The following is a 23,654-nucleotide window of genomic DNA, read 5'->3' on the forward strand; positions in this document are numbered from 1 at the left end:
CTTCCTTTTGTCACCTGATAAAACTTCTTGGCATGACCCCAGGGAGAGCAATCTTATTCTTGTTCCTATTTTCAGATTCAGCTGGGACATTCACTGATTTTCTCAAGATCAAAACCAAGATATCTGTGTGTCTGTGTAGCTAATATTAAAACGTCAGTATCTTAAAGAGTCCTGCCCTTTGCTTAATGGAGCAGACCCAAGCAACAGCACATTAGCCCATATGGAAGTCCAGGGTTGTTTATGAAAGAGCTGTTCCCAAGGAAACCGGTATCATCCTCGGGCATTCATTTGGAGTGCGTGATTCCTTGTCAGGGACTGAAATTGCTTTTGCATTAGCTACAAGAAAAGAACAACCACTCTGAAAGAGCACCGGAGACCTGGGTTTAGTTCCAGGAAAATCACTGGCTGGCTCATTCCAAGAGCCCCTTGGTCTGTCCCAGCCCCAGGTTATTCACCTTTAAGGTGAGAAGTGTGGGAAAGGGCTTAGTTTAAGCAGGGCTGTCCAACCCGTGGCCCAGGATGGCTATGAATGTGGCCCAACATAAAATCATAAATGTACCTAAAACCTTTTTTTTGCTCATCAGCTTTTGTTGGTGTTTGTGTATTTAATGTGTGGCCCAAGACAACTCTTCTTCCAGTGTGGCCCAGAGATGCCAAAAGGTTGGACACCCCTGGAGGACTCTCCAAGTTGCTTTTTCTAGATCTGAAGGTGAACGGTGCAAGAGACGGCAATGACAGTGTTTAAACACGTAGGCATTGGGCTTGCAGCGTGCTTCTCAAGCTCTCTGTGGGAAGGGCTGGGGTTTATTCCCAACTCACGGCAGACTAGTACTTGTCTTGTACTAGTAGTTGGACTAGTACTTGTCTCGTGACACAGGCAACTCACCACTGGATGTGACCGTACCCGGACTGGTCTCTTCAATGAGGCAGGTTCACTGATCACCCGCGTGGTTGTCATGGTGATGTCAAATTGTTATTAAACTTTCTAAACACCTAACTGGCAGCTTCTGTCCTTACATCATCGTAGATGGGTAACCAACAGTTGTCTGACCGGAAATAGCACGAGGACCATGCTTTGACCAGCACTGGGTCTGGCCATTTTGCTCTAACAGAGTGAGTCCCCTAAGGAGCTGAGCAGGGCATCCCTCAGACAACCCAGATGATTTTTTAAAATAAGCAACTGAAAAGCATAAAGTTACTTTGAAAAAAAATAACCCTCTGAGATAACTCCAGCCTCTTACCCTATTCAACCCAGTCTGCCCCACCAGTGTTCTAGATTCTTCTCAGGTCCATCAATCATACTGTCCTACTTCATCTGCCCTTGGAGTTGTTCTTTTTCATCTTCTACTTTAGCTGACAGGTCCCAGGAAGCCCTGGAATTCCTGCTGAGGGTCTCATGGGTAACAGACGTAAGCTGATCATAGGAGGGAAGCCTCGAGGGCCAGCTGCCCTGGGCACAGATGCTTCTCTGCCTTGTAAGGCATCACGCACTCTGCTCCCAGCACAGTGCACCAAGCCCCCTGCCCCTGCTCTGCCTGGACCTCACAGTGGGAGGGCTGAGGCTTCCAAAGTCACCACTGGACTCTTCTGTCCAGCTGGAGCTGACTTCTGAAATGGAATGCTAAGCTCAAAACATCCTCTCAGCTGTTTCTGAAAGTAGAGAGAAAGCCTTGTAAAATCAAACAACTTGGGATTACTTATATATTACACATTGTCTCACCACTCTTATTTTTATACTAAAAGCTAAAATTTATTAGGCATCAAGCCCTAGACAGTTCTGATTTGCATACATTAATTAAATCATTAATTTAATTCAATCATCGCCACTACCCAATAAAGTTTATCTCATTGTTATTGTCTTCCTTTATGTAGGAGAAGAAACTGAAGCAGACAGAGGCTGGAGGAACGTGCCTAAGATTACACAGGCAGCACGTGGAGACCCTGGACTTGAACTCAGCACGTGTTGCTGATGTTCTTGCCCGTACCTACAGCTCTTCACTATCTCTGGAGGTAAATCTTGGTTTTGAACCTCATGACAATCCTGTGGATGACCTAAGGCTGATGCAGATCAGTTAAATTAAAAAATATTTATTGAGCAACCTAGTAAGCACCAGGCAGCATTCTAGGCTCTCGGGGCACCTGCAGTGGGTGTAGTGTGTTGAATGGTGGCCTCCCAAAGATATGTCCATCTTTACCCCTGGGACCTGTGAATGTGACCTCATTTGGAAAAGGGGGTCTTTGAAGATGTAACTAGTTTAAGGATTTCGAAATAAGATTATCCAGGATTATCTGGTTAGGTCCTACATCTAATGGCAAATGTCCTTATAAGAAACAGAAGAGGGGAAGACACAGGGAGAAGAGGAGAGGCCCTGTGAAGACAGAGGAGGAGATTAGAGTTGTATGGCCACAAGTCAAGGATGCTTGGAACCACCAGGAGCTGGGAGAGGAAGGGAAGGATCCTCCCCTAGAGCCTTTGGAGGGAGCACAGCTCTTCTGACACCTTGATTTTGAACGTCTGGCCTTCAGAACTGTGAAAGAATACATTTCTGATGTTCCCGGCCACCCAGTTTAAGGCCATTTGTTACAGCAGCCTGAAGAGATGAATACGGTGAGTGACCAATAAAGCCCTTGCTCTTACAGAATTTATATCCTAACCGGGAACAATCAGAATATAATGGAAAGGAATGGAACGAAAAAAGAGAAAACATTTGCCTAGCAGAACAAAAACACATTCTCCTCAAACATCATCTTCTCTGGGAAGTCTCACCTGTACTCCCTAATCTGAGTCCCCCTCCCCTGTATATGTTCTCATAGGCCCTCTTGGACTCTGCTAATAGGAGCTTTCCCACACTTTTATGGTTGGATTACTTGTCTGAGCTCCCCCATGGCCTGAAAAAAGCTTCATGTCCATCTCTTTGCCCTCACCTGAGATTAGGTAAGAATGGGGGAAATTGGGAATGTCTTTTTTAAAAAAGATTTTATTTATTTTTAGAGAGAGGGGAAGGGAAGGAGAAAGAGAGGGAAAGAAACATCAATGTGTGGTTGCCTCTCTTGCGCCCCCTAGTGGGGTCCTGGCCTGCAACCCAGGCATGTGCCCTGACTAAGAATTGAACTAGTGACCCTTTGGTTCACAGGCCAGCACTCAATCCACTGAGCCACACCAGCCACGGTGAAATTGGGAATATCTTAATGACCAAACATGAACGAGGTCACTGGGGACAAAGACGGGAACAGGGCCACTGAATAAGCTTGCAAAGCTTATTTCTGCCCCCAGGATGCTGGCTGAAGGAGCGAAGCAGCTGGATTCCAGACAGTGGGCTTTCCAAGCAGCGGCCCCTGTGTGAAGCTGCATTTTCTAATTGGCGCAAAGGAGACATGTGGCCCAGCAGTGGCCTTGAATGCCACTGGTTTTTAGAGACATCCTGTCCTCTCATTCAGAATCTGGCGAAGGTCGCAGCCCTCATGCCACATAGTATGGCAGTCCTTAAAATCCCTCCCCCAGGCACCCAGACTAGAGTGACAGTCTATGCTGGCAGAGGTGTCCCTGAACCCTCACAGCTATTTATTCTCTGTGCACTGGCAGCATTCAGACATGGTTCACTTTTCCCTGGCCTTTCTGCACGGGAGAAACAAGCACAAGACTCCAGGATCCCTGGAGTGGGTATTATTCCAACAGAGATTCTGCTTCAAAGGAGATCAACAGGCCAGGCTACGAGGTGGGAGATGCTTCCTGTCAGCAGGAGGCACAGTGGTCTCCTCATTTCACATGTGGCTTTTAAGTCCCACTTAGGCCTCCATTCCTTAATCCTTTTATTTTAACTGCATCAACACAGATTTTAAGATGAAGAAAAATAAAGAGGAAGCAATAATAAAAGAAACATTCAAACAAACGTATATAATAATAAAGGCTAGTTTTCAAATATGCGCCAAACAACATAGGCTCTGAGGCAGACTGTATTTTCCAAGTCTGGCTGCAAAAATATCTCCCATCCCAAACGCCCTTCTGCACTGTGACCCTACCATTCCCATCAATAGACAGAGTTTAATTTTCCTCCCCTTGAATCTGAGTTGCTTTAGTGGGTTAGTTGAAAGCAGTGAGACGCAGCAGAAGTAATGCTACCGAGACCTCCATTGGCAAGGACAGAAGTCTTGCAGCTTCCATGTGGGTTTCTGGAAATGTTCCCCAGACACTCCGCCTCGAGTTGTTCTTTGTCAGAGCCCAGCTGCAATGCAGTGAGAGGGTCAAGCCCATGGAGGAGCCATGCAGACATGCCCTGGACGTTAGTCCTAGCCTTTGAGACACCACAGGCTCAGGCCCCGGACACGCAAGGATGAAGTCTCCAGCTGATTCCAGCTCCCAGCCTGTGGAGTCACCCCCAGCCACCTGTGTCTTCCCAGCTGAGGCCCCATGTGCTGTGGGGCAGAGACAAGCCATTCCTGCTGCTCTCTGCTCAAATTCCTGACTCAGAATCTGTGAGCATAACGAACCTCAATTCTTCATATAGCAAAGATAACTGAGCATGTGCTCTAAATGTGCTAAAACAGTTTCTCAAAGAAAAGGGAGGGGGGGACAGGATGTAGGTAAGTCCCTCCTAACAAACGTGCCCCAAACCTAACCCATCTATTGCTGTGTCCTGGTCTCCTCTCACCTGCCCTGAAATTCCCCCTGCTAGGGCTCACACCTAGGGTGAGAGATTCAAAGAATCCATGACGACAGGAGCTGCTTTTAGTGTGGGAGAACACACGGGGCACTTCTTCTAGTGTCCTAGTGATGGAGGGGTCACATCAGCCTGCCTAAGCATGTGTGCTCCCTGTCAAATCCTCCTGGTCGCTGGACCACAACCCCTAGACTTGCTGGTAAGAACCCCCTGCTCTAAGATCAAAGGCTGCCCTCGCTGGGAAAGACCCAAGGGACCATCCAACGCCTTCAGAAAGCACAATGGGTAAAGACTGTGCAAGAAAATATCAACAGGGCCCTTGATGTTTTCAGTCCACTAAGAATATAGAAGGATTAGAAGTGACCATGCTACAAGCTACAGGGGCAAAAAAAAATACTACTCTCAAAGCTTTTTGTAGAGGGAAAACTTGAGGGATGGCAACCATAGGCCAAAAAGCCTTGGCCCAGTGGCCAAGAGAGATGACTTTGCACAATTCCTTTAATTACAATGATTAAGTGCTAGAGAATGTAAGCATTCTCCAAAGGTGGCTCTTTCGTGGTTTCAGGGGAAATCTCCCACTATTTGCATAGTTCTGGGCACTTTAAACCCAATTTACCTGACCCATAATGAGGAATTATAGTGCGTAAGTCAAGAAGTGTGGGAAGCGTCTGGCAGTGGGCTCTTCCACTGCTGCCATGAAGAAACACACAGGCAATGTTGACAAGCTTGAGAGTAAGTTCAGGGTGCTTCCTCCTGCACCTGTCTCAGCTTCCCAAGCTGACCACAGGCCACAGGCATCCAGATTTCAGAGTCTGTAAAGAGTGACTTCTCTGTGTGGACCCAGGAAGGCAGGCCAGGAGCCACAGAGCCAGTGGAAATTGCACAGAACATAATTCTCATCCCAAAGGAGGGTCTTTGAGAATAATGACAGTTGTTCCGGTGTGGACTTGGGTGTTACTTTGAGAGGACATGAATTCCCTGTTACTTTCGGCCTTCAGGAAGAGACTGCTTATTGCTTCCCACTCACTGGGTTTATTGCACAGTTGACTGTCAAATAGGAGTTGATCCAGATAACACCTCAGTTACACGTACCTAAGAGTCTACGGTTTTATGAGCTGTCATAAAATCACTGCCTTCGCAAAATCAGTGTAGCATTGGATGCAACCTTTTAAAAAAAACAACAACAACTCAGAACTGACTTTCATGGCTCAGGGCTTAGGAGAAGCCTCATATTTCCAAGTAACTGAAACACTTTGTCATTCTGCCCCGAGAATCATTACTGTTATCTTCATAAGTCTTTTTAGGGTTCTATATCCCTAATCTACTTGATGGGTTATTTTTATCTTAGTATCAACACCTGTCACTCCAGGCTTTAGAGCAGTGGTTCTCAATTGAGGGCTATTCCCCCCGCAGTCCCCCCCAGGGGATATTTAGTAACGCTTGGACACATTTTTGATTGTCTTGACTAGCGTCAGGGGAGGACATGGTGCACCAACTGGGTGGAGGCCAGGAAGGCTGCTAAATATCCTGCAAAGCACACAACAGCTCCCCATAACAACAACAACAACAACAACAAAATGATCTGGCCCCAAATGTCCACAGGGATGCTACTGAGAAATCCTGTGCGAGAAGAACAGAGGAGAAAACAGTAGCAGGAGCAATACTCCTACTTGCCGACAGCCGACTGTACTTGGCACTTCACAAATTTCATGACCTCTGCACGTCACAACAATGCTTTATTGTTAACCCCAGTGAACAGGTGAGGAAGCCAGTCCAGGGAGGTTACATGGTTTGTCCAAGATCAAACAACTCGTAAATTCAGAACTAAGACTCAGACCAAGGTTGAACTCTAAGGTCCAGGTTCCTAATCAGCGTGCTATGCTAGAAGCCCTTTACATAATCACACACTGTTTCCAACAGAGATTTAGGCTGTGCATGTACAGCCAAGAAAGTGGACTCAACAGCAAAGGGCTTTGGAGACACAAAGCAACTAAGCCTGAAATGGAGCCTGTACTTCCTGAGAGAACCTGAAGGGGGCAGCCTCACCAGTCACAATGACCACTCACAATGGCTCCAAGCCGGACCCTTGCACATTTGCTACCCTGCCTCCTGAAAGAGCACTTGTGGGGGCAGAGGAGGGAGGCACACGTTCCTGTCCATCCACCTACAGTCATTATGACGTGAACTTTAGTGTGATTTCACTGAGCATCACAGGTCTCAGAAATTTTTAACTTAAAATAACTTTTGTTGAGATTTTTGATGATGTGCTCTGGAATTAGGCAGAGCTGAGTTCAAATACTCACTGTCTCACTTATATTAAAGGGGTCATTCCAGGCCGCACGTTACTCTACTTTACCTCCTAAGCCTCAGTTCTTCCAACTGTATTATGGGCATCATCACGATCACTGCTACTGCATGAGAGTGTTCAGAGGATCAAATGAGAAACTTAATGAATTAATGAGGGCCAAAAAGCCAGGTCAGTACCAGAACAGAGTAAGAGACCAATAAATATTAGATGATATAGTGATGTCTCTGTATCACTATATGATATATTGTATATATAATTTATTTTAGTGAAACACAAGGAACGGGGAGGAGAACAGAGCTGGATTGCCAAATGGGGCTGTGTGGGGTGGGGCGCAGGCTGGGAGAGCAGAGATGGAATGCCAATGTGGGACATTCCACTCCCTGCTGAGAAAGAACAGGGCATCGTGGGGTTAAAAATAGCAGGAAGAACACACTAAGTCCCATGCAAGTGTACACTGTGATTCCAATACGTTTCTGTGGTCGCCTTTTCTACATCTGTTATTTGTGGGGGACTGTCTTCTTGGTTGCCAGAATCCAATAATATAACACACACATGCTGATGCCTGATTCTGCCAGTCTTCTGCTCTGAGACTTAAGAATGTGGGAAATTAAGTGAATTCTGGTATCCATCAGAGACCACCGGAGGCACTCAGAGAATCTTAAATCAGACGCAGAAATGAACCAGTCCACTTGCATCTTGAATTTTCTTTTAAAAAGTTGCCCTCTCTGGCTTTGCAGCTGGGACTGCAATATTTTATTCAATGACTATGTGATGTGACATATTTTAGAACTGACAGCGGTTCAGATGAATTAGTCACATCTGTGATGAGTCAGTTACACACAGGGCTTTTGTTTCCTGAGAACTTAACCTCCTTCCCCGACGCTGGCCTGTCTCCAAAACCACTTCCTTCCACAGCAGTGACATTTCTCTGCACAGGTACATGTGTTCAAAAGAGGGATCTCGAGCCAGCCTCTCAAATCAGAGGATCTCAGAATACCGGAGCCGGAAAATCCCGAGAGAACTGTCACTGAAGAGACGAGAAAACCAGAGACAATGAGACACTTGCCCAAAGTCACAGAGCAAATTTTTGGCAGAACTAGAATTAACATCCTGGCTTTGGGACTGCTCATTTCATTTCCATTTACTACTCCACGAGGGTTCTCAACTTCACTGGGGTAATTCCAAGGCAGGGAGCAAATTTTCCCTGTATTTCTCACCTAATCAAAGCAAGTTAAGAACACTGTATTTCAAACACTTGAATAAAAAACCCTCATGGCCTTAGAAAGAGAATCCTAAGTGGTAAAATCACAATGCAAATGACAGGAATTGGTTGGAGCAGATGTGAAGTAGACAGGGCTAGTATGGCTCTAACTGCCTAAAATGTCCAAAAGCGTCCGTGTGAGACTCACGGGTGGCCTCCAGGCACCCATCACACACTGTGATGGCGTGGACAACGGTTGACAAGGGCCTGAACCGGAAACCATCCTTCGAGTTTTCTCAATGTGGTACCCCAATGGGCAATAAAGCATACAGAAGATGTGACTTTCCAACATCTTAAGGAAGAAAATTTTAAAGAGATATCTGTGGACAGATTTTGCTCTCAACAACTCTGACCTTTTTCAGTCTATCACACTTTTGGTTTCTAGCGAGCCAGGAATGTAATCAGTAGACCGCAGCATCCTGACGTCATCCCAGGAAAAGCTGTGCAAAGGCCTAACCACCTGCTCACCCACTGTGATGACCTGTTCTCTTCCTTTCCCACCACTTGAGGTCATCACTTCAGGGCTATAGCCCTCTGAATCTCAACCAGAAACCTTTGAAAAATGGTGGCATTTTCTGGCCTTTGGGAAAGTAGCCTGCTTTCCTGACCTGTGAAATGGTTAGTCTGGTAAACCACGGGTGAGTCTAATCAGGTTCAAATGGAGCTGGGCTTCACGGTGAGGCCTGCGGCAGAGAGACTGAGCTCTGTACCAGACAGAGCTCTGTTCCCACCTACAAGAGACCCAAAGCAGGCTTCGAATTTCCTTGAGTCAAAGCACCAAGGCTTAGAATCAACCGAAAATCCAGGGTCATGGTTGTCTTTATCTGTCTGTGTGAAATCAAGTTTCTTATAAACACTATTAATTTCTCACTTCCCTTGGGGGTTTCTAGGCACTAAAATGAGATTTCATTTTGTGATCTATTCTTTTTTCCATTTAAAGCAATTGTTCTTGAGCCTGACCATGCAAAAGAATTACATGGAGCAATCATTAAAAGCATAAATTACCGGGCTCCCCACCTGGGTCACTGAATCCAAATTTCCTGGAACAGGGCCTGGGAATCTGTATATTCAGTGTCCCAGATGACTGTAGCGCCCAGAATTTAATAGTCTATTTACATATTTCCTCCCTTCCCTCTCTCCCTCCCTTTGTGTGAGCTGACATCCAGACCTAAGCACTGTATATAATAGTTCTGGAAGCGAGACGACATTCTCAGTTCCAAACTACTAACAATTTACAACTAGCATTTTGGAAGAAAACCTGCCTGTAAACCTGAAACTTCTTGTGTGGCTACTAACACTATAAAGAATTTTAGAATTGAAATTAGAAAGGTGGTTATGTTCTTTCTTCTTGAAGACATCTAGGGAAATAGACATAGGTCTAATTCTCATGCTTTATTTTAAGTCTTTATCCTATCCAGAATGGCCCAGACATAAAAAACGAAAGCATGACCTACATCCTATAGACACTCAAGGTTCTGAGTTAGGCTGCTATTATCTTTTCTAGTTCTGAACTAAATGACCCAAATTTCCCTTAATTTCCCTTGTAGGCATTCTCCCTGTTCTTTGGGTACTATTCTCTCTCCTCTCTTGCTCCTTCAGGTTCTTCGTGTTACTCTTGGTTTGCCAACAGGGACTAAAATACCTTCAGGGTACAACTGCACTAAAATACTTTGTAGTTTGAAGAGTTCATGTATCTCTTTAGGAGAATCGAATTTGTTGCTGGGGAGGGACTTAGTCTAGTGGATCAAAATCTAAAGATTACAAATTAATGTTGTGCTTCAAGGTTTCCTTTAGAATTTCTTTCTTTAGCAGTTCAGCTGCATCCGATCTGTAGACAGTTTCCAGATTCTTATTATATAAAGATCAGATTCTGAATTTTATCTCTACATGCACAATGCTGCCCCACCCCAAACCTGAGCCACGGTTCTTGCTGTGAACAGACTGTGCCCAGGCCACTTGGCCTCTAGGATTTTTCCAAGTTGGACTGGAGGGTAAACTCCCAGGCTTGCTCCGCCAGGCAGGGGTTCCCTGAAGCACAGTACGCCCACCCCAATTCTTTGGTTCAGCACATACCTATGGAGCATCTCCTTTGCCCCATTTGTAGTTATTATGTAAAACCAGTAAGAAAGGGACAGGAAAATGACTGTCACTTTTAACATGAGTAAAGACAAAGAGAACCTGCAGCATGTCAACTGTCACTGCAGCAGAAAGCACCATGGGCCTATCACTTTGAGACTTAAAAACAAACCTCGTATAAAACCATTTCTCAGAACCGCCTTTTCCTCTCCAATTTACTGTCAACATTTCCAATAGTCCTTGGCTCCCTCATCTTGCCTAAGCTGAGCCACTTCTGAGGAGAAGAAACCCTCGAGGCTCAGGACTCTTCATCCTGCCTCTCACCTCCACATCCTCTGGGCTCCTAACAGGGAGTCCTTTCCTTTCCCAGGGTTCCGGAGGCACCTGTCCTCGCGAGCTTATGCCAGTATTTACAGCATTGAAATTTTCTTCTTCCAGTAGTATACACACAGGGTGGGCGGATATAGGTTTACAGTTGTAAGTACACGAAACAGGATATTCTTGCATTATTATTTATTATTGTATTATTTCCCACACGAACAATTGTAACCCTACTTTTGCCCACCCCTGTGTATAGCAAAGTTTAACCAAGCTGCTCTGAGAGCTCTTTAAAGGATATCAGAGCCCAAGCAAAGGAGGGACATGGGCCTCAGGGCGTTTCCCCTTTGGTGGCACTGCTGGAGCCCCCTCACAGTCTTCATTCACTCTGGGGTACAAATGGCTGGCAGGAAGTTAGCTATTGCCCTTTGTGTTTTAAAAGAGTTCATAACCCCAGGAGAAAGAGGAAGCTCCGCAGGGTGAGATTTCAGGCCAAATTTGGTGACATAGGTCGGAGGGGAAGAGTTGGTTCCAAAGCCTTCCACCACCTTCCACCACCACCTCATATCTCCAGCAAGGTGTCCTGGAACCTGTCGTGGCAACTGTTCCCAAGTGTAACGTACGTTATTGCTCCTGTGTGAGCCTGGTCAGCCCGTGGCCACAGGAAGGTCACTTATCTCCCAGACTGAAATGCTCAGAACCTGGCTGAGGACCATAGAGGAAGCCCCGCACCCTCTGAGCAGGGAAAGTAGACTGCACACCGTGAATTTTTGGAGTGCAGGCACGACATAACCCACAGGGGTGCCCGCGCTCAGTGCGCCTGCCTTCTTCGTTTCAATTCCAAGGCCCTTGCTTACAACTTTCCCGCGTGAAATCGATCAATCGCAGCACTGAAAACGGACCCTCTATATGGCAGGACTAACAGCTGACAGCCTGAGCCCAAGGAGGAAAAAGACAAAAGCTGATAGAAAACCCAAAAAGGGGCTATTAAGGAAGTGGCAAGCTGCTTACAACACCTCATTGGTCCCTGAGGACATCGCTGAACTGCGTGACAGCCCAATACAATAGCTAGTACTCAGAGTAATAATTCTGGGGTCTCTGGAAAAGTTTAAATGGTATCGATGTGCTCTGTTTAGGAAGATAATTCTAAACCTCTGGATAAAGGGTGACTGCATTGAGCACGGCCCCCTAGAGGACAGTAGTGGTTACTGCATGGTGACACCACAACCTGGGGGCTGCTGGGCAGGAAACCACCTACCTCTGAATGTTATCTTCAAGTTGTTTGACTCTGAATTCATCCTCTTCAGACTGCCGCCTCCTGGCTTCCTCCTCTTCGGCAGTTCCAGCGGGTATGCCCTGCAACAGCCATTTTTCCCGAAGCACTTTGGACTGTGGGAACAAGAGAAGAAAACAGACCGCGTGACCCCTTTCAGCCCACAGCCTCCGCTCCATCCTCAGAGCCTCTGCTGTAGCTGGGCCCCACCTCAGCACGCCCCCGAACCGCAGCCTTCACCTCCTCTTGGCTCCCTCCTTCCCCACTCCCACCTCCCTCCTTCACCGACTTGGCTCCCTACTTCCTTCCCGCCCAGTCCCTGGAGAGGGGTTTATTCTACATTTTCTATTATAAAAAAAAGTTTGAAAACATACAGAAAAATGGAGGAAACTGTATAAGGAATGCCCACGTAGCTCATTTATATGTAACAATTACAAACATTTTGCCACATTTTCTCATATACTTTTTTCACCAACACATAATAAAGTAAATAAGAAAATGTGATATTCCATGCATAGATACTTCAGTATGAATTTCTTTTTTTAAAAAAGGACATTCTTCCGTGCAACTACAGTCACATAATAAAATTTCCAAAGATCATCTAATATTCAGTCCATCTAAAAGACTTCTTTCTAAAAGATCAATCTATGCCACTGCTCTTCTTAAAAACTCTTTCATGACTCCCACCCATCCTCGGCCAGGGTCCCAGGTGGTATTGAAATCAGGCAGCCCATCTGGGCCAGCATCCTAATCTATCACGGAGCGAAAGGAAAAGGTTTTTGTGTTTTGGTCAGTTGTTGGAAAGGAGTGATGACTGCTTTGAGAAGGGAAACGAAAATAGCTCAAGAAAAAGGCATGTTGAAACTCCCTAAAATGAAGAGCAAGATGAAGAAAGTAGGTAAAATAATTTGTGACTTGGGTTTCCATTCCATGGACTCTAGCTGGCAGGTGGTGGCTATTGGATGTCTGCAGAGGCTGGACACTGGGCATGAGGGCTGAGTATCCCTGTGGGCAGATGGGTGGTTGTGGGAATGGACGACTATGAGGATGCACGGCCAGAAGCAGGGCACGTGATCAGTTCTTCCCAGCAACGACAGGCGTAACAGCTCTGAGGCCAGTCAACACACAGCAACACTGAGCTCCCTGGCTCCCTGACAGCACCTTCATCAGAATCTTATTTAACCTCCGTAGGCAGGGTGAGCAAGGTGAAAGGAAAGGGAGCCCTGTTAGTGACTAAGAGGCAGGTCATGCATGGCTTGGAGCCAGTTAAACATCATTCACAGAAATGAGAGAGTGGGACGGGTCTCTGAGATTGCGGACACAAAATTCACCCCCACTACCGTTTCCTTTCTGTTGCTCTTATGAGCAAAAAATACACAATTCCAGAGTTCCATGGGATTAGGGCTACTTATCTGAACCTGTGAAATGAGTCACTAAAACTTACTAATATTTAGTACTAGTGAACTGAAATTCACTGGTGGTTCTGATTCCCCATCCCGCTAAGGAGTCCGGCAGCCATTCAGCACTGCGGAGACCCTGCTGACGCACACGAGCAAGTTCTGACGTCTGCACCTGCAGCAGGACCTTTTGTTAGCAATGCTTCGTCAGTGTGGCGTCCGGGCGGCCATGGTGTTCACTGGTGTCGTTCTTGTTTTCTAATCATAAATCATTGTGGGTGGAGACCCGTTTGGTTACTCTCAGAGTGCATAGAGAAGCATGCTTACAGGACTTGGCCGGCAGTTTTCCATGAGTTAGAGACCCGAGTCTGTTCGCACTGCTAAAGTGAGTGTTGACAGGAACCGACCCCTCACTCCAATATGCTCAGTCACCCATCACTCACTGGCAACATATTGCCTGTAAGTGTATTATATACGAATAGTGGGAAAGTATAAAAAGGTACTGAAAATGTAGAGAGCATTTTAAATAATATAAAATCATGCATAGAAACGCACAGTATAATTTGTTTACTTTGTTGCTCTCACTGCTGGGCTGAATTGAGCCCCCCCCCCAACATTCACAGGTGAAATCCTAACCCCTATTACCCGAGAATGTAACTGTATTTGGAAAGAGGGCCTTTCAGGTTAAATGAAGCCATTGGGATGTGCCCTAACCCAGTGTAACTGGTGTCCCTACCAGAAAAGGGGGTCAGGACACAGACATGCACAGCAAGAAGACCACGTAAAGACCCCTGAGGAAGACGGCCATCGACAAGCCAAGGAGACAGCATTAGAGGAAACTAACCCTGCTGACACCTCAATCCTGGACTTCTAGCCTCCAGTTTTAAGAGAAAATAAATTTCTGTTGGTTAAGCCGCCCAGTCTATGTTATTTATTATGACAGCCCTAGCAATGGCTACATTCTCTGAGGCTTTGTCACTGTCCACAGGAAAATGGGAATGGATGGGATAAGCTGGTGGGTCTTGCTAACTGGAACACAGAAGAAAAGAAAATATTCAGAACCACTGTTCTCCGATCAAGCTACTCAAACCCCCCAGACAGAGCACGCTCACATCTACGAGAGGCCGTGTTGAACAGTACTTAACAGCCTGGATTCTAGAGCCACTCTGCCGCTCATTGGCTGTGTGACCTTGGACGGGCTCCTCAGCCTCACTGAGCCTCAGCGTCCTCATCTATGAAATGGGCACGACAACAGCGCCCACTGTGGGCTTGTTATGAGGACTAAATGAGTTCATGCGCTGAAAGTTCTGGGCCCACAGACAGCACTAGGGAAATATTTATTATGGTTGTTCATCCTGTTCCCTTGGCCTCTCCCACTTTCACCTGAGAAAGTGCAGGTAAAATGCCATCTGAGAAGCCTTCTTCCACTTTGGCTGGCAGGGTCAGGGGCTCTCTGTTCTGTCTCCTTAGAGCAGGGGTCCCCAACCCACAGGCCGTGGACTGGAACTGGTCTGTGGCCTGTTAGGAACCAGGCCACACAGCAGGAGGTAAGTAGAAGATGAGCAAGCGAAGCTTTGTTAGCATTGCCACCTGAATTCCACCTCCTGTCCCCCCTACCCCCTGCGCTGCTCCCCCTCCAGTCTGTGGAAAAACTGTCTTCCATGAAACCAGTTCCTGGGGCCAAAAAGGTTGGGGACCATTGCTCTAGAGCACTTCCATACTGTCCTCAAATTATTTCTTTTTAGATCTTCCACACCCTAGACTCCTGGCTCCTCGCAGGCTGGAGCTAATCCTTATTCACCCAGAGAATAAATTCAACGGGTAAACTGAAAAGTTCTTGAATCTCTTTCACTCTAATTACTTGGGGTGGGGGGAATGTCCCACTTTCAGAGTGCTTTCTCTGCTAAAATGTTTCACATTAATGTGGTTCAATCCATAGAAGGTAAACACCTTATGAGGATCTGGGGAGACAGATGTGCTGGCGACCTTGGTCACCAGAAAGGCAGCCACGAACAGCCCCGGCCTTCTGTGCCCGACCAGGGATGTTCTGAAGCCAGGGCTTCTTGAGACGCAAGAAAGCGCTGCCCTTGGGAATGCTGCCTCTGCTCCCGCCCACCATGGGAAGGGCCTAACCCCCTCATTCTGGTTGAGTTAGCCCTGGCCATCAGTCCATACCTGTGACAAAAGCAACCCGTGACCATGAACACAGGGAGCCCATGTGCCCCCAGATCTGTCCCTTCTTTGGATATGGCAGGGACGTCACTCAAACATCCCCCACAGCTGGAGCTGGGAAGAGAGGGGCTAACAGAACAAGGCAGGAGGCCTGGTCTCAGGGAAGTCTGTTTCATATAGGTGTTCTGCCATTACAAAAACAAAATGCAGAGTGGATTTTTTCAGCCGGCTCCAGAGCAATACTGTCAGGGGAAACCACCAAGCCAAATACATTTTCCTCCAAAGGCTTCCTTAACCCACCGCAGACCCCCGCGAGGTGTCTGTGGTGGCCAACTGCATGGGAAGGTCTCTCTGAGCACTTGAATGTTTGAGCTGAGACCTGAGATAACGCACTTGGGCGTTCTGGTCATGCACACCCACCAAGGCATCCGCTCCCCTTTTCTGCTCTGGGTTTTACCAGCTGTCTGAGTCTCAGAATTAAGTGGCAAGCAGAGCCTCAGCAGAAGTGAAAATGAAAAAGAGAAAGGTTTTCTAAATGTCCTTACTGTCCAAATACCACACATCAAAAAAAAAAAAAATGTGTCAGAGCCTACAGGTGCTAAGAACTGTCGAAACTTCGCATTTGTCAAGTGGATGCAACTGTGAAGGGTCAAGACAGGGAAGGAGCAGACGGAGAGCTGGCAGTACACAGACGGAGCCTTGACAGGGGTTCCTGAAAAGCAGATGGAGGGAGCTCCCAGAGTGCATCTGGTCCTTACTCTGTGGGGCCTGTCCAGCTTCGTCATTCAAAACGAGAACAGAGCCTCAAATGGCAGTGGGCCTACGGATCTGCAGGAGAGCTTGCTAAGACACAGATTCCAGGGCCCCACCCCCAGAGATGCTGATTCTGGAAGTCCAGGGCAGGGCCTGGGAATCTGAATTTTAACAAGCTCCAAGGTGCTGCTGTGGGTGACGCTGCTGGTCCGAGAACCACAACTTGAGTAAGCAGAGCATGAAGACCTGTGACTCTCCAAATGCCTGAAGAATGCATAAGCTTTCCCATTGGCCAGCCAAACGCACTAACCCAAAAAGGGACTCCTCGTCCTCTTGTAAACCTGTTTGTCTTCTTGTGCCCCCATCTCAGGTGCAGCAGTGCCCCCATCCATTCCCTACGTGCCAGACGCTGCCAGGCCCTGAGGACACCACTCAGGAAGACAGGCAAGTCCCCACTTTCCCTGAGACTTTGTCCCAATAAACAAGGATGCAAGACAACTTCAGACTATGATACGGGCATGGGAGGAGGTAGGCAGGATGATGTGACAAAAAGGGACCAAGGGAGGACACTGTAGGTGGGAAAGGTCTCTCTGAGTACATGAACATTTGAGCTGAGATCTGAGATCCACGGTAGGGCATTCCTGGTGGATGGACTGGCAAATGCAATAACCCAGAAGTGGGAGACAGGAGAGTGTTTGTAGACCAGAGAGAAACCCCTGATGGCTAACCCATAATGAGTGGCGCTGGACAGGAGGCATGGAACAGTTGATGATGGAGAGGAAGGCAGGGGTCAGGTTGGGTAGGATCCTGTAGCCTTGTTAAGGAGTTTGGCATTTGCCCTGAGTGCAATAGAAGAAAGATTGCAAGGGGCAGAGAGAGAGAATTACAAAGTGCAAATGACAGGACTATATCACATCATTCAGATGACAGTATGTTAGCTTGAAGTAGAGGAGTAGTGGAAGGAATGGAAGGCCTGGGGATGTATTGTAAAGGTGGAGTCAGCATGATGTGACAACACGGAATACTAGGATGAGGAAGAGGGTGGGATTAAAGGTGATGTGTATCTATGTGGTTTGAGCAAAAGGTGGATGGTGGTATCATCAAATGGAGCTCGGGAAGACTAGAAGCAGAACAAGAGCTAGAAAATCAAAACTTCCCATTGGGGTGTGTCAAGTGTGAGAGGCTAATAAATGGCAGTGAGATCCATCTAAGTGGACATGTCAGGGGAGCAGGTGGAGCCAAGAGCTTGGAGGTCAGGGGCCAGCCGCTGGGCCTGGAGACACCGTGTAATCTGGGAGTCATCAATATGTAAATAACACTCGAAGCCATGGTATTGGGTGATGATGACAATAATTCTTACAGAATTTTTACTGTTTTAAGTACGTTACATATAAATTCATTAAACTTTCGCAAAAATCACAAGAGGTAGGTGCCCATATCAAGGACCTCATCCCTGGTCACATACCTACTAAGGTGCGCATCTGAGATTTAAAGCTCAACCATGCACTCGGCTATCCTGCCTCTGCCTAAGATCACCCAAGGGTCTTTTTCCCCTCCAAACAGGATTTACAAAATCATCAGGCACCTCCACCCTGCTCCTGAACGTGGGTAACCATTTCCCAGCTTCCTAAACAATGGGTTCTGTATTGGTGCCCCGTCTCCCACTTGTCCCTGAGTCCCATAGAGCCAGGGACTGTATCTTTTATTCATCCACAGAGGCTGGCATGCATGGTTATAGTGGGCAATTAGAAATAGTCGTTGAATGAATGAATGACTGAAAAGCCATGCCCGAGCACTGTATTTTAGCACGTAGAAAATCTTAGACTATTAAGAAAGACCGTAAAGATCATCTGATCAAACTTTAACCTAGAGATGAGGTATCGGAGGTTAAGCAACTGCTCAGGGTGACTTAAATAAATAGTGAGGCATGTCTGGGACGGGTGGAGGAGAGTGGGCACTGGGAGAGGAATCAGAACTAGGATGTTTCCAAGTTTTTTCTGATCATTTGTAATTTTTACACAGTTACACGTGCCGATCTTTTTACTGTCTAGTTCTGGCTTTGGTGTAATACATAGATAAGACTTCCACCCAGGAGCAGGGTGGAGGTGCCTGATGATTTTGTAAATCCTGTTTGGAGGGGAAAAAGACCCTTGGGTGATCTTAGGCAGAGGCAGGATAGCCGAGTGCATGGCTGAGCTTTAAATCTCAGATGCGCACCTTAGTAGGTATGTGACCAGGGATGAGGTCCTTGATATGGGCACCTACCTCTTGCGATTTTTGTGTAAGTTTAATGAATTTATATGTAAAATACAGGGTCCTGCAGAAGGAAGGCCTGCTTGAGTGTGGTTGGCAGGGTAATAATATGGGTGCAATAATTTATAGTTTTAATTTGAACATTTCACCTAAAATGTCATATGGTGTGCTTGAGTGTGATATTGTTATGTTACAGAATGGCACGCTTATGATTTTGAAATAAAAGATTTTGTAATAAGAAGGGGGCTCTATTTGTGCTGGACCCTGTATTCAACTGTGATTTCTTCTTACACTTTTATGATTTTACTTTTTGCTCCAAACCTTTCATACACCTGTAACTGACATTGTGTATATGAATGGGTAGAAGCTGAGTAACTTGAATTTTCTAATGGAAAATGAATTAAACACAAGGTGGGAAACAGCTGTGCTTGTTTTCTCATTCATTCGTGTGCCCCCTCCATTTTCCTTCCCTTTACCTGGAACACTTCCCTTCCTCCCCACGTTGGATGGGTGTTGAGGTTTTGTTACCTAATTCAGTCCACTCAGAAGCTGATCCCTGACTTCTGATAGGAGAAACCCGGTCTTAACTCCCATTCACGTGGTTTACAGGGGCACGCGATAGAAGAAAAGGATGGGGCGTCGAGTCCCGGCATGCTGTGTACCTCGGCTGTCTGTTCAATAATTTAAAATTTGAAATTGGCCTTTCACACCCACTAAAAACCAAGACAACTCTCAAATTAGGGCTAAAGGTTCTTAAGAGCGAGACACACTATAGTATCTTTCCAGGCGCTTCAGCAAATGGCCTTGGTGGATTGACAACAAACATTTCCCAGGGTCACAATTCAGTCTTTGATTTTTTTTTTTCCAGTCAGTCTTCTTGAAAGAAAAGACTGTGGTTTTAAAAGTAGAATGACAATTTTCATAGCTTGGATTAGAGAAAAACTCTGGTCAGGGTTCCCTGCTCATGAATGAGTAATTCAAAAGCCGCTTCTGTGTGGAAGGGGTGGCATTAGCAGTGATGCTGACAGCGCTGCGTCTGTCACACAGGCCTTTATACATGTGCCAGCCCCGCAGGAGCTCGTGTGGCTGTGTGCGCTGTGCTGGGGCCTTGAACTGACCAATAAAATAGACAAATCTCTGGCAATTCAACCACAAGGCAAGGGGGATATTACATTTAGGCTGTTCTGGTAGAACACAGTTGTTGATTTATTATTTTTTTAAACTCACATTATCACAAGCCACATAATAAAAACAATAAAAATTGTTTCCATGGAATAAAAAGCCAAGACCGTTTTTTAAAAGAAGAAGAAGAATAGTTCTTGCTTCGTGAGATATTATATTAAAAACCTAGAGGGATTAAATGAGGGTGGTATTGGCACAGGAGTGGCAGGTTAATGGACTAGAAAGAATCCACAAAGGGTGGAGTTGAGAATAGGTGAGAAGTAGGTATCATAGCAAGAAGACTTTTAAATCAGTGAGGAAAAGAATGAATTAGTCAAAAATCGTGTTGAGAGAACTGGCTTACCATCAGTAAAAAGTGAAGTGATTGCCACCTCATACCTTATAGGAAAACAAATTCTGGCTGGACTAAAACTATTGAAGGATAAGGAACATCATAGTTAAGTGTCTGAAATGGAGATATTCTTTCCAAGCAGAACGTCAAAGCCAGGAATCATAATAGTAAAAGAAGGTTAGATGGGATGCCACAAAACTTTAAAGTTTTGTACGAGAATTTAAAAGAACCCATATGCAAAAATTAAAAGAACAGGTCAAGGTCAATACAAATGTTAATATAATTTCATTTTACTCACAGGCTGATGAGGTGTGGGAACAGGAGTTATATATACATATTGATCTGTACAAACATGTTGGGGAAAAATACACAAGGATACATCTGTGTGAGGCACATCTAGGCGGTGAGTATACAGTTGATACGCTTTCTCTCTATTTTCTTGTACTTGTAAACCTCACTTTTACAATTATACATTCCTTCCTTTTGTATCAGCAAAAATAACACAGCTATGAAAGTTGCTTCCTGGTCCCATATGTGAGCATTTCTTGGAAGTTCTTATGTCATACATATTAGATCCTAAATACAGCTAAGGATCTTGTAAAAAGAAATCTGAGTTTAATTTGTCCAGGGCTTCCAAGTACCTGGAGGCGTCGTAACCACTGGGGGGTCGCAGCTAACATTTCAGCATGTCATACTTTGCTCCTTCACTGCATTACAGCACTTGCTCATTGTCCATACGTAAGTATTAAGTAATGATACTCTACTTGGTGCAGTTACTCAGTGGATAGCCCTAATTACTATATAATTAGCAAGTATATTAATCAAACATACAAGTACCAAAACTACGGTCTTGAATTCTATTTATTTGCTTTGACACGAGGTCAGTGAATTTGTCTAACTCACTCATATCTCATTGCATGAGAATAAGTGTCCACGGACTGATCATGAGAAGTACAATGTAATAAATATGAAATCTAATTATATTGCTTTTCCATTTAATTCAACTTTGCACTGAGAATATTGATTTCTTAGGGACCATCTCAGATTTTGTAAACTGGTGAAACGTAAATATTAATTACCAACATACTTCCTAATATTTTCTACTGCAAGGAACTACCAATAATTACTGTGGTGTGTCTCCACCTGGTGTAACTTTTCTGGAGTCCATGAACATGTACTTAGAATAAAGACACGGGATGGGAATGATGGTAAATAAATGTGATGATGGTGATCAGCATCTAGACAAATTATTCAAAAGGAAGCATTCCATTGGAAAAAACTAGTGTCTGGGAGAAAGAAAGGTTACGGAGGCAGACAGTCCTGGGGTTCAGCCTGGGCACCCACACTGACCATCTCTAAGTTCTGGGGCAAGTTACTTGATCTCACAAATTTGTCTCCTCACCTGTAAGACAGGGAAAGTAATATCTACTTTGTGGTCGTTAATGAGGGGTTGTATTTCAAGGGCCAAGCACGTATTAGACACTCAAAAAAGAAGACAATTATTGAGTGTGGACCAGGGGAGAACAAGGCTGCCTACTGCCAGGACCAAGCTGGCTGAGTCTCCACCAAGAGGCTCGCAGATCAACTGTAACTTCAATGAATCCGCTACCATCTAGGAGCGAGGCTGCCAAGTTGGAAACTGAATGATAACAGGGAAGGTGACTCACACTATTCAAGTTCAATCAACATTTAACTGATCTGAAATAGGACATACTCCTTTCTGGTGCCTGAAGCGATCATATCTCTCAGTCAGGCACCACCTTCCTTGTATTAAAATAACTCAGTTGTTTGGGGGAGGTTGGAGTCAGAACAAACAGAGGTGGAGTCGTGAGGAAAGTTTCGCTCGGGTCAGGGGGAGGCCAAATGACTCTCCTCGCCAAACCGCAGACCCCGCCCGCCAGTGTACAGAAATCTAGTACCTCCCAGGGTCGGGCGTCTGTCTCCAAGGTGGTATAGCAGGTGAACCAATGTTGGGAGCTCGGAGCTTTCCTTTTTCATTGCTCAAGGCTAGTGATTCACCCTCATTCTGTCCACACAGGTCTTCCCCAGAGAGAGAAAATTACAACACACCGGTCTTTGCTTATGAAATTACCATCACTTCCAGTCCTTTCTCCCCCGACACCTTCCACCCCACCGTTATGGCAAGGTGACCTCGGTGCACACACTGGATGTTTCCTTAGATAGCCGCAGTAAACGAGAATTATACCTGGACAACCATTAAGAACTATCTCATTCCTTTGTTTCCAAGTCCCTGAGGGAATCTCACTGCTTCCCCATGTAACTGTCATTTTTACTGTTGTTTCTGTTGATTGGATGGATGGAAACGTGGATGGATGGATGGATGCATGGGTGGAGGGAGGAAGGGGGGAAGGCAGAGATGAGGGGATGGAGGAAAAATGGAAGGACAGAACATAAACAGAATGTCGTAACAGTGTGCTGGACATTAGTGATGAATGAGTCCTTGGCATCTCATTTGGCACCCAGAATCATGAGAAGCTGGACAAAAGAAACTTGATCTGCTCACATAGGCTTATTGCCTGATTTTGATTCAAGGAATGCAAAGGCAAAGAATCACACTGACCTTAAAAAGGAGAGAGGCTGTCTAGTCAAAAACAGCCTCTCATCTTTCAGTCTCCTTATTAACAAGCTCACCTTAAACCAAGAATTCACTGAGGTTTTAGTACCTTTTGCTCTTTTGTAAGGAGCGAGTTGACTGTACTCTGAGCCAGAGATACAGCTCTGTCCACATTGACCTTGAACGATTCACTTGGTTCCGCTAAGTGTTTCTCAGCCCCCCTCTCTGTGAGGACAGGATACTAACTTAAGCCCTCCATCCTCCCGCAGGAATGTTCTAAGGAAAGAGCAGTGACATATGGGGCATGTTGCAGGCTCCTACAAAGAAAGGTCCATAAATGGATTTAAATGATGAGCAAGGAAAGTACCACGCTGCTTTTCTTCCCTTAAAACACGTTTCTCTGGTTCAAGTTAATGACCACGGGTAAATAAGCTAAGCAGATTTAGGTCACATTGCTCTTTGAAACCAGCAGCTAGCCTGCCTCATGATTTACATTTTGAGGACTCATTTAGCACAACCCTGTCTTCCAGAAAAGAATGGGAAATGCCACTACACGGGTCCTCCCGGCTTAAAAGAATTCAAATAACCCCGAGCTAGCACCACCCTGCAAGTCAGCCCCACCTCCCCAACCAGCCTCTGAGCCCTACAGTTCCGCACGTGCTAGGGCAGGGCTGCTGGAGGTGAGCAGGTTTGCCTGAAAAAGCCCAGGAGCCTGGGAAAGCAGCAGCGCCTGGCTGACCCCTAGAATGTGCTCACATAATTCCTAAGCCTGCAGGAAGCAATGTGCTGCGACCAGGGGAGCCCGGTGACAGTGACAGAGCTTTCTCCTGGGCTGTAATCAATTGTGATGCTTAAGGGTCTGAGGTTTTCAAGAAAAATAAATAAATAAACAGCTTGTCCTCCCTCCCCACCCCCAACACCCTCTTTACCTCAGTGCAATGGAGACTCATCCAAGTCACATCATTGCAATGCTGTCTTTTGACCAACTGGTTGTTCTAATAGAACACTTTTGAAATTGTTCAAGTAGAGATAAAACAAATGAATAATCAGAAATTCACAGGGCGGCTCAGCACACTGCTGTTAACCCCCTTTTCTCC

General features: G+C 45.8%; 1 protein-coding gene across 5 annotated transcripts in view; it reads right to left on the bottom strand.

Annotated features, from left to right (window-relative positions):
- PALM2AKAP2 (PALM2 and AKAP2 fusion) overlaps positions 1 to 23,654 on the bottom strand; it is a 406,552-nt gene that overhangs the window by 215,050 nt on the left and 167,848 nt on the right. For all 5 annotated transcript variants that reach the window (XM_045195065.2, XM_045195066.2, XM_053921891.1 and 2 more), the window contains one exon: positions 11,880 to 12,010. In XM_045195065.2, coding sequence (XP_045051000.2) covers positions 11,880 to 12,010 — 131 coding nt within the window. The remainder of the gene's footprint in view (positions 1 to 11,879; positions 12,011 to 23,654) is intronic.

This window comes from Desmodus rotundus, chromosome 1, assembly GCF_022682495.2.
Source record: "Desmodus rotundus isolate HL8 chromosome 1, HLdesRot8A.1, whole genome shotgun sequence".
In the NCBI taxonomy this organism is placed as follows: Eukaryota; Metazoa; Chordata; class Mammalia; order Chiroptera; family Phyllostomidae; genus Desmodus; species Desmodus rotundus.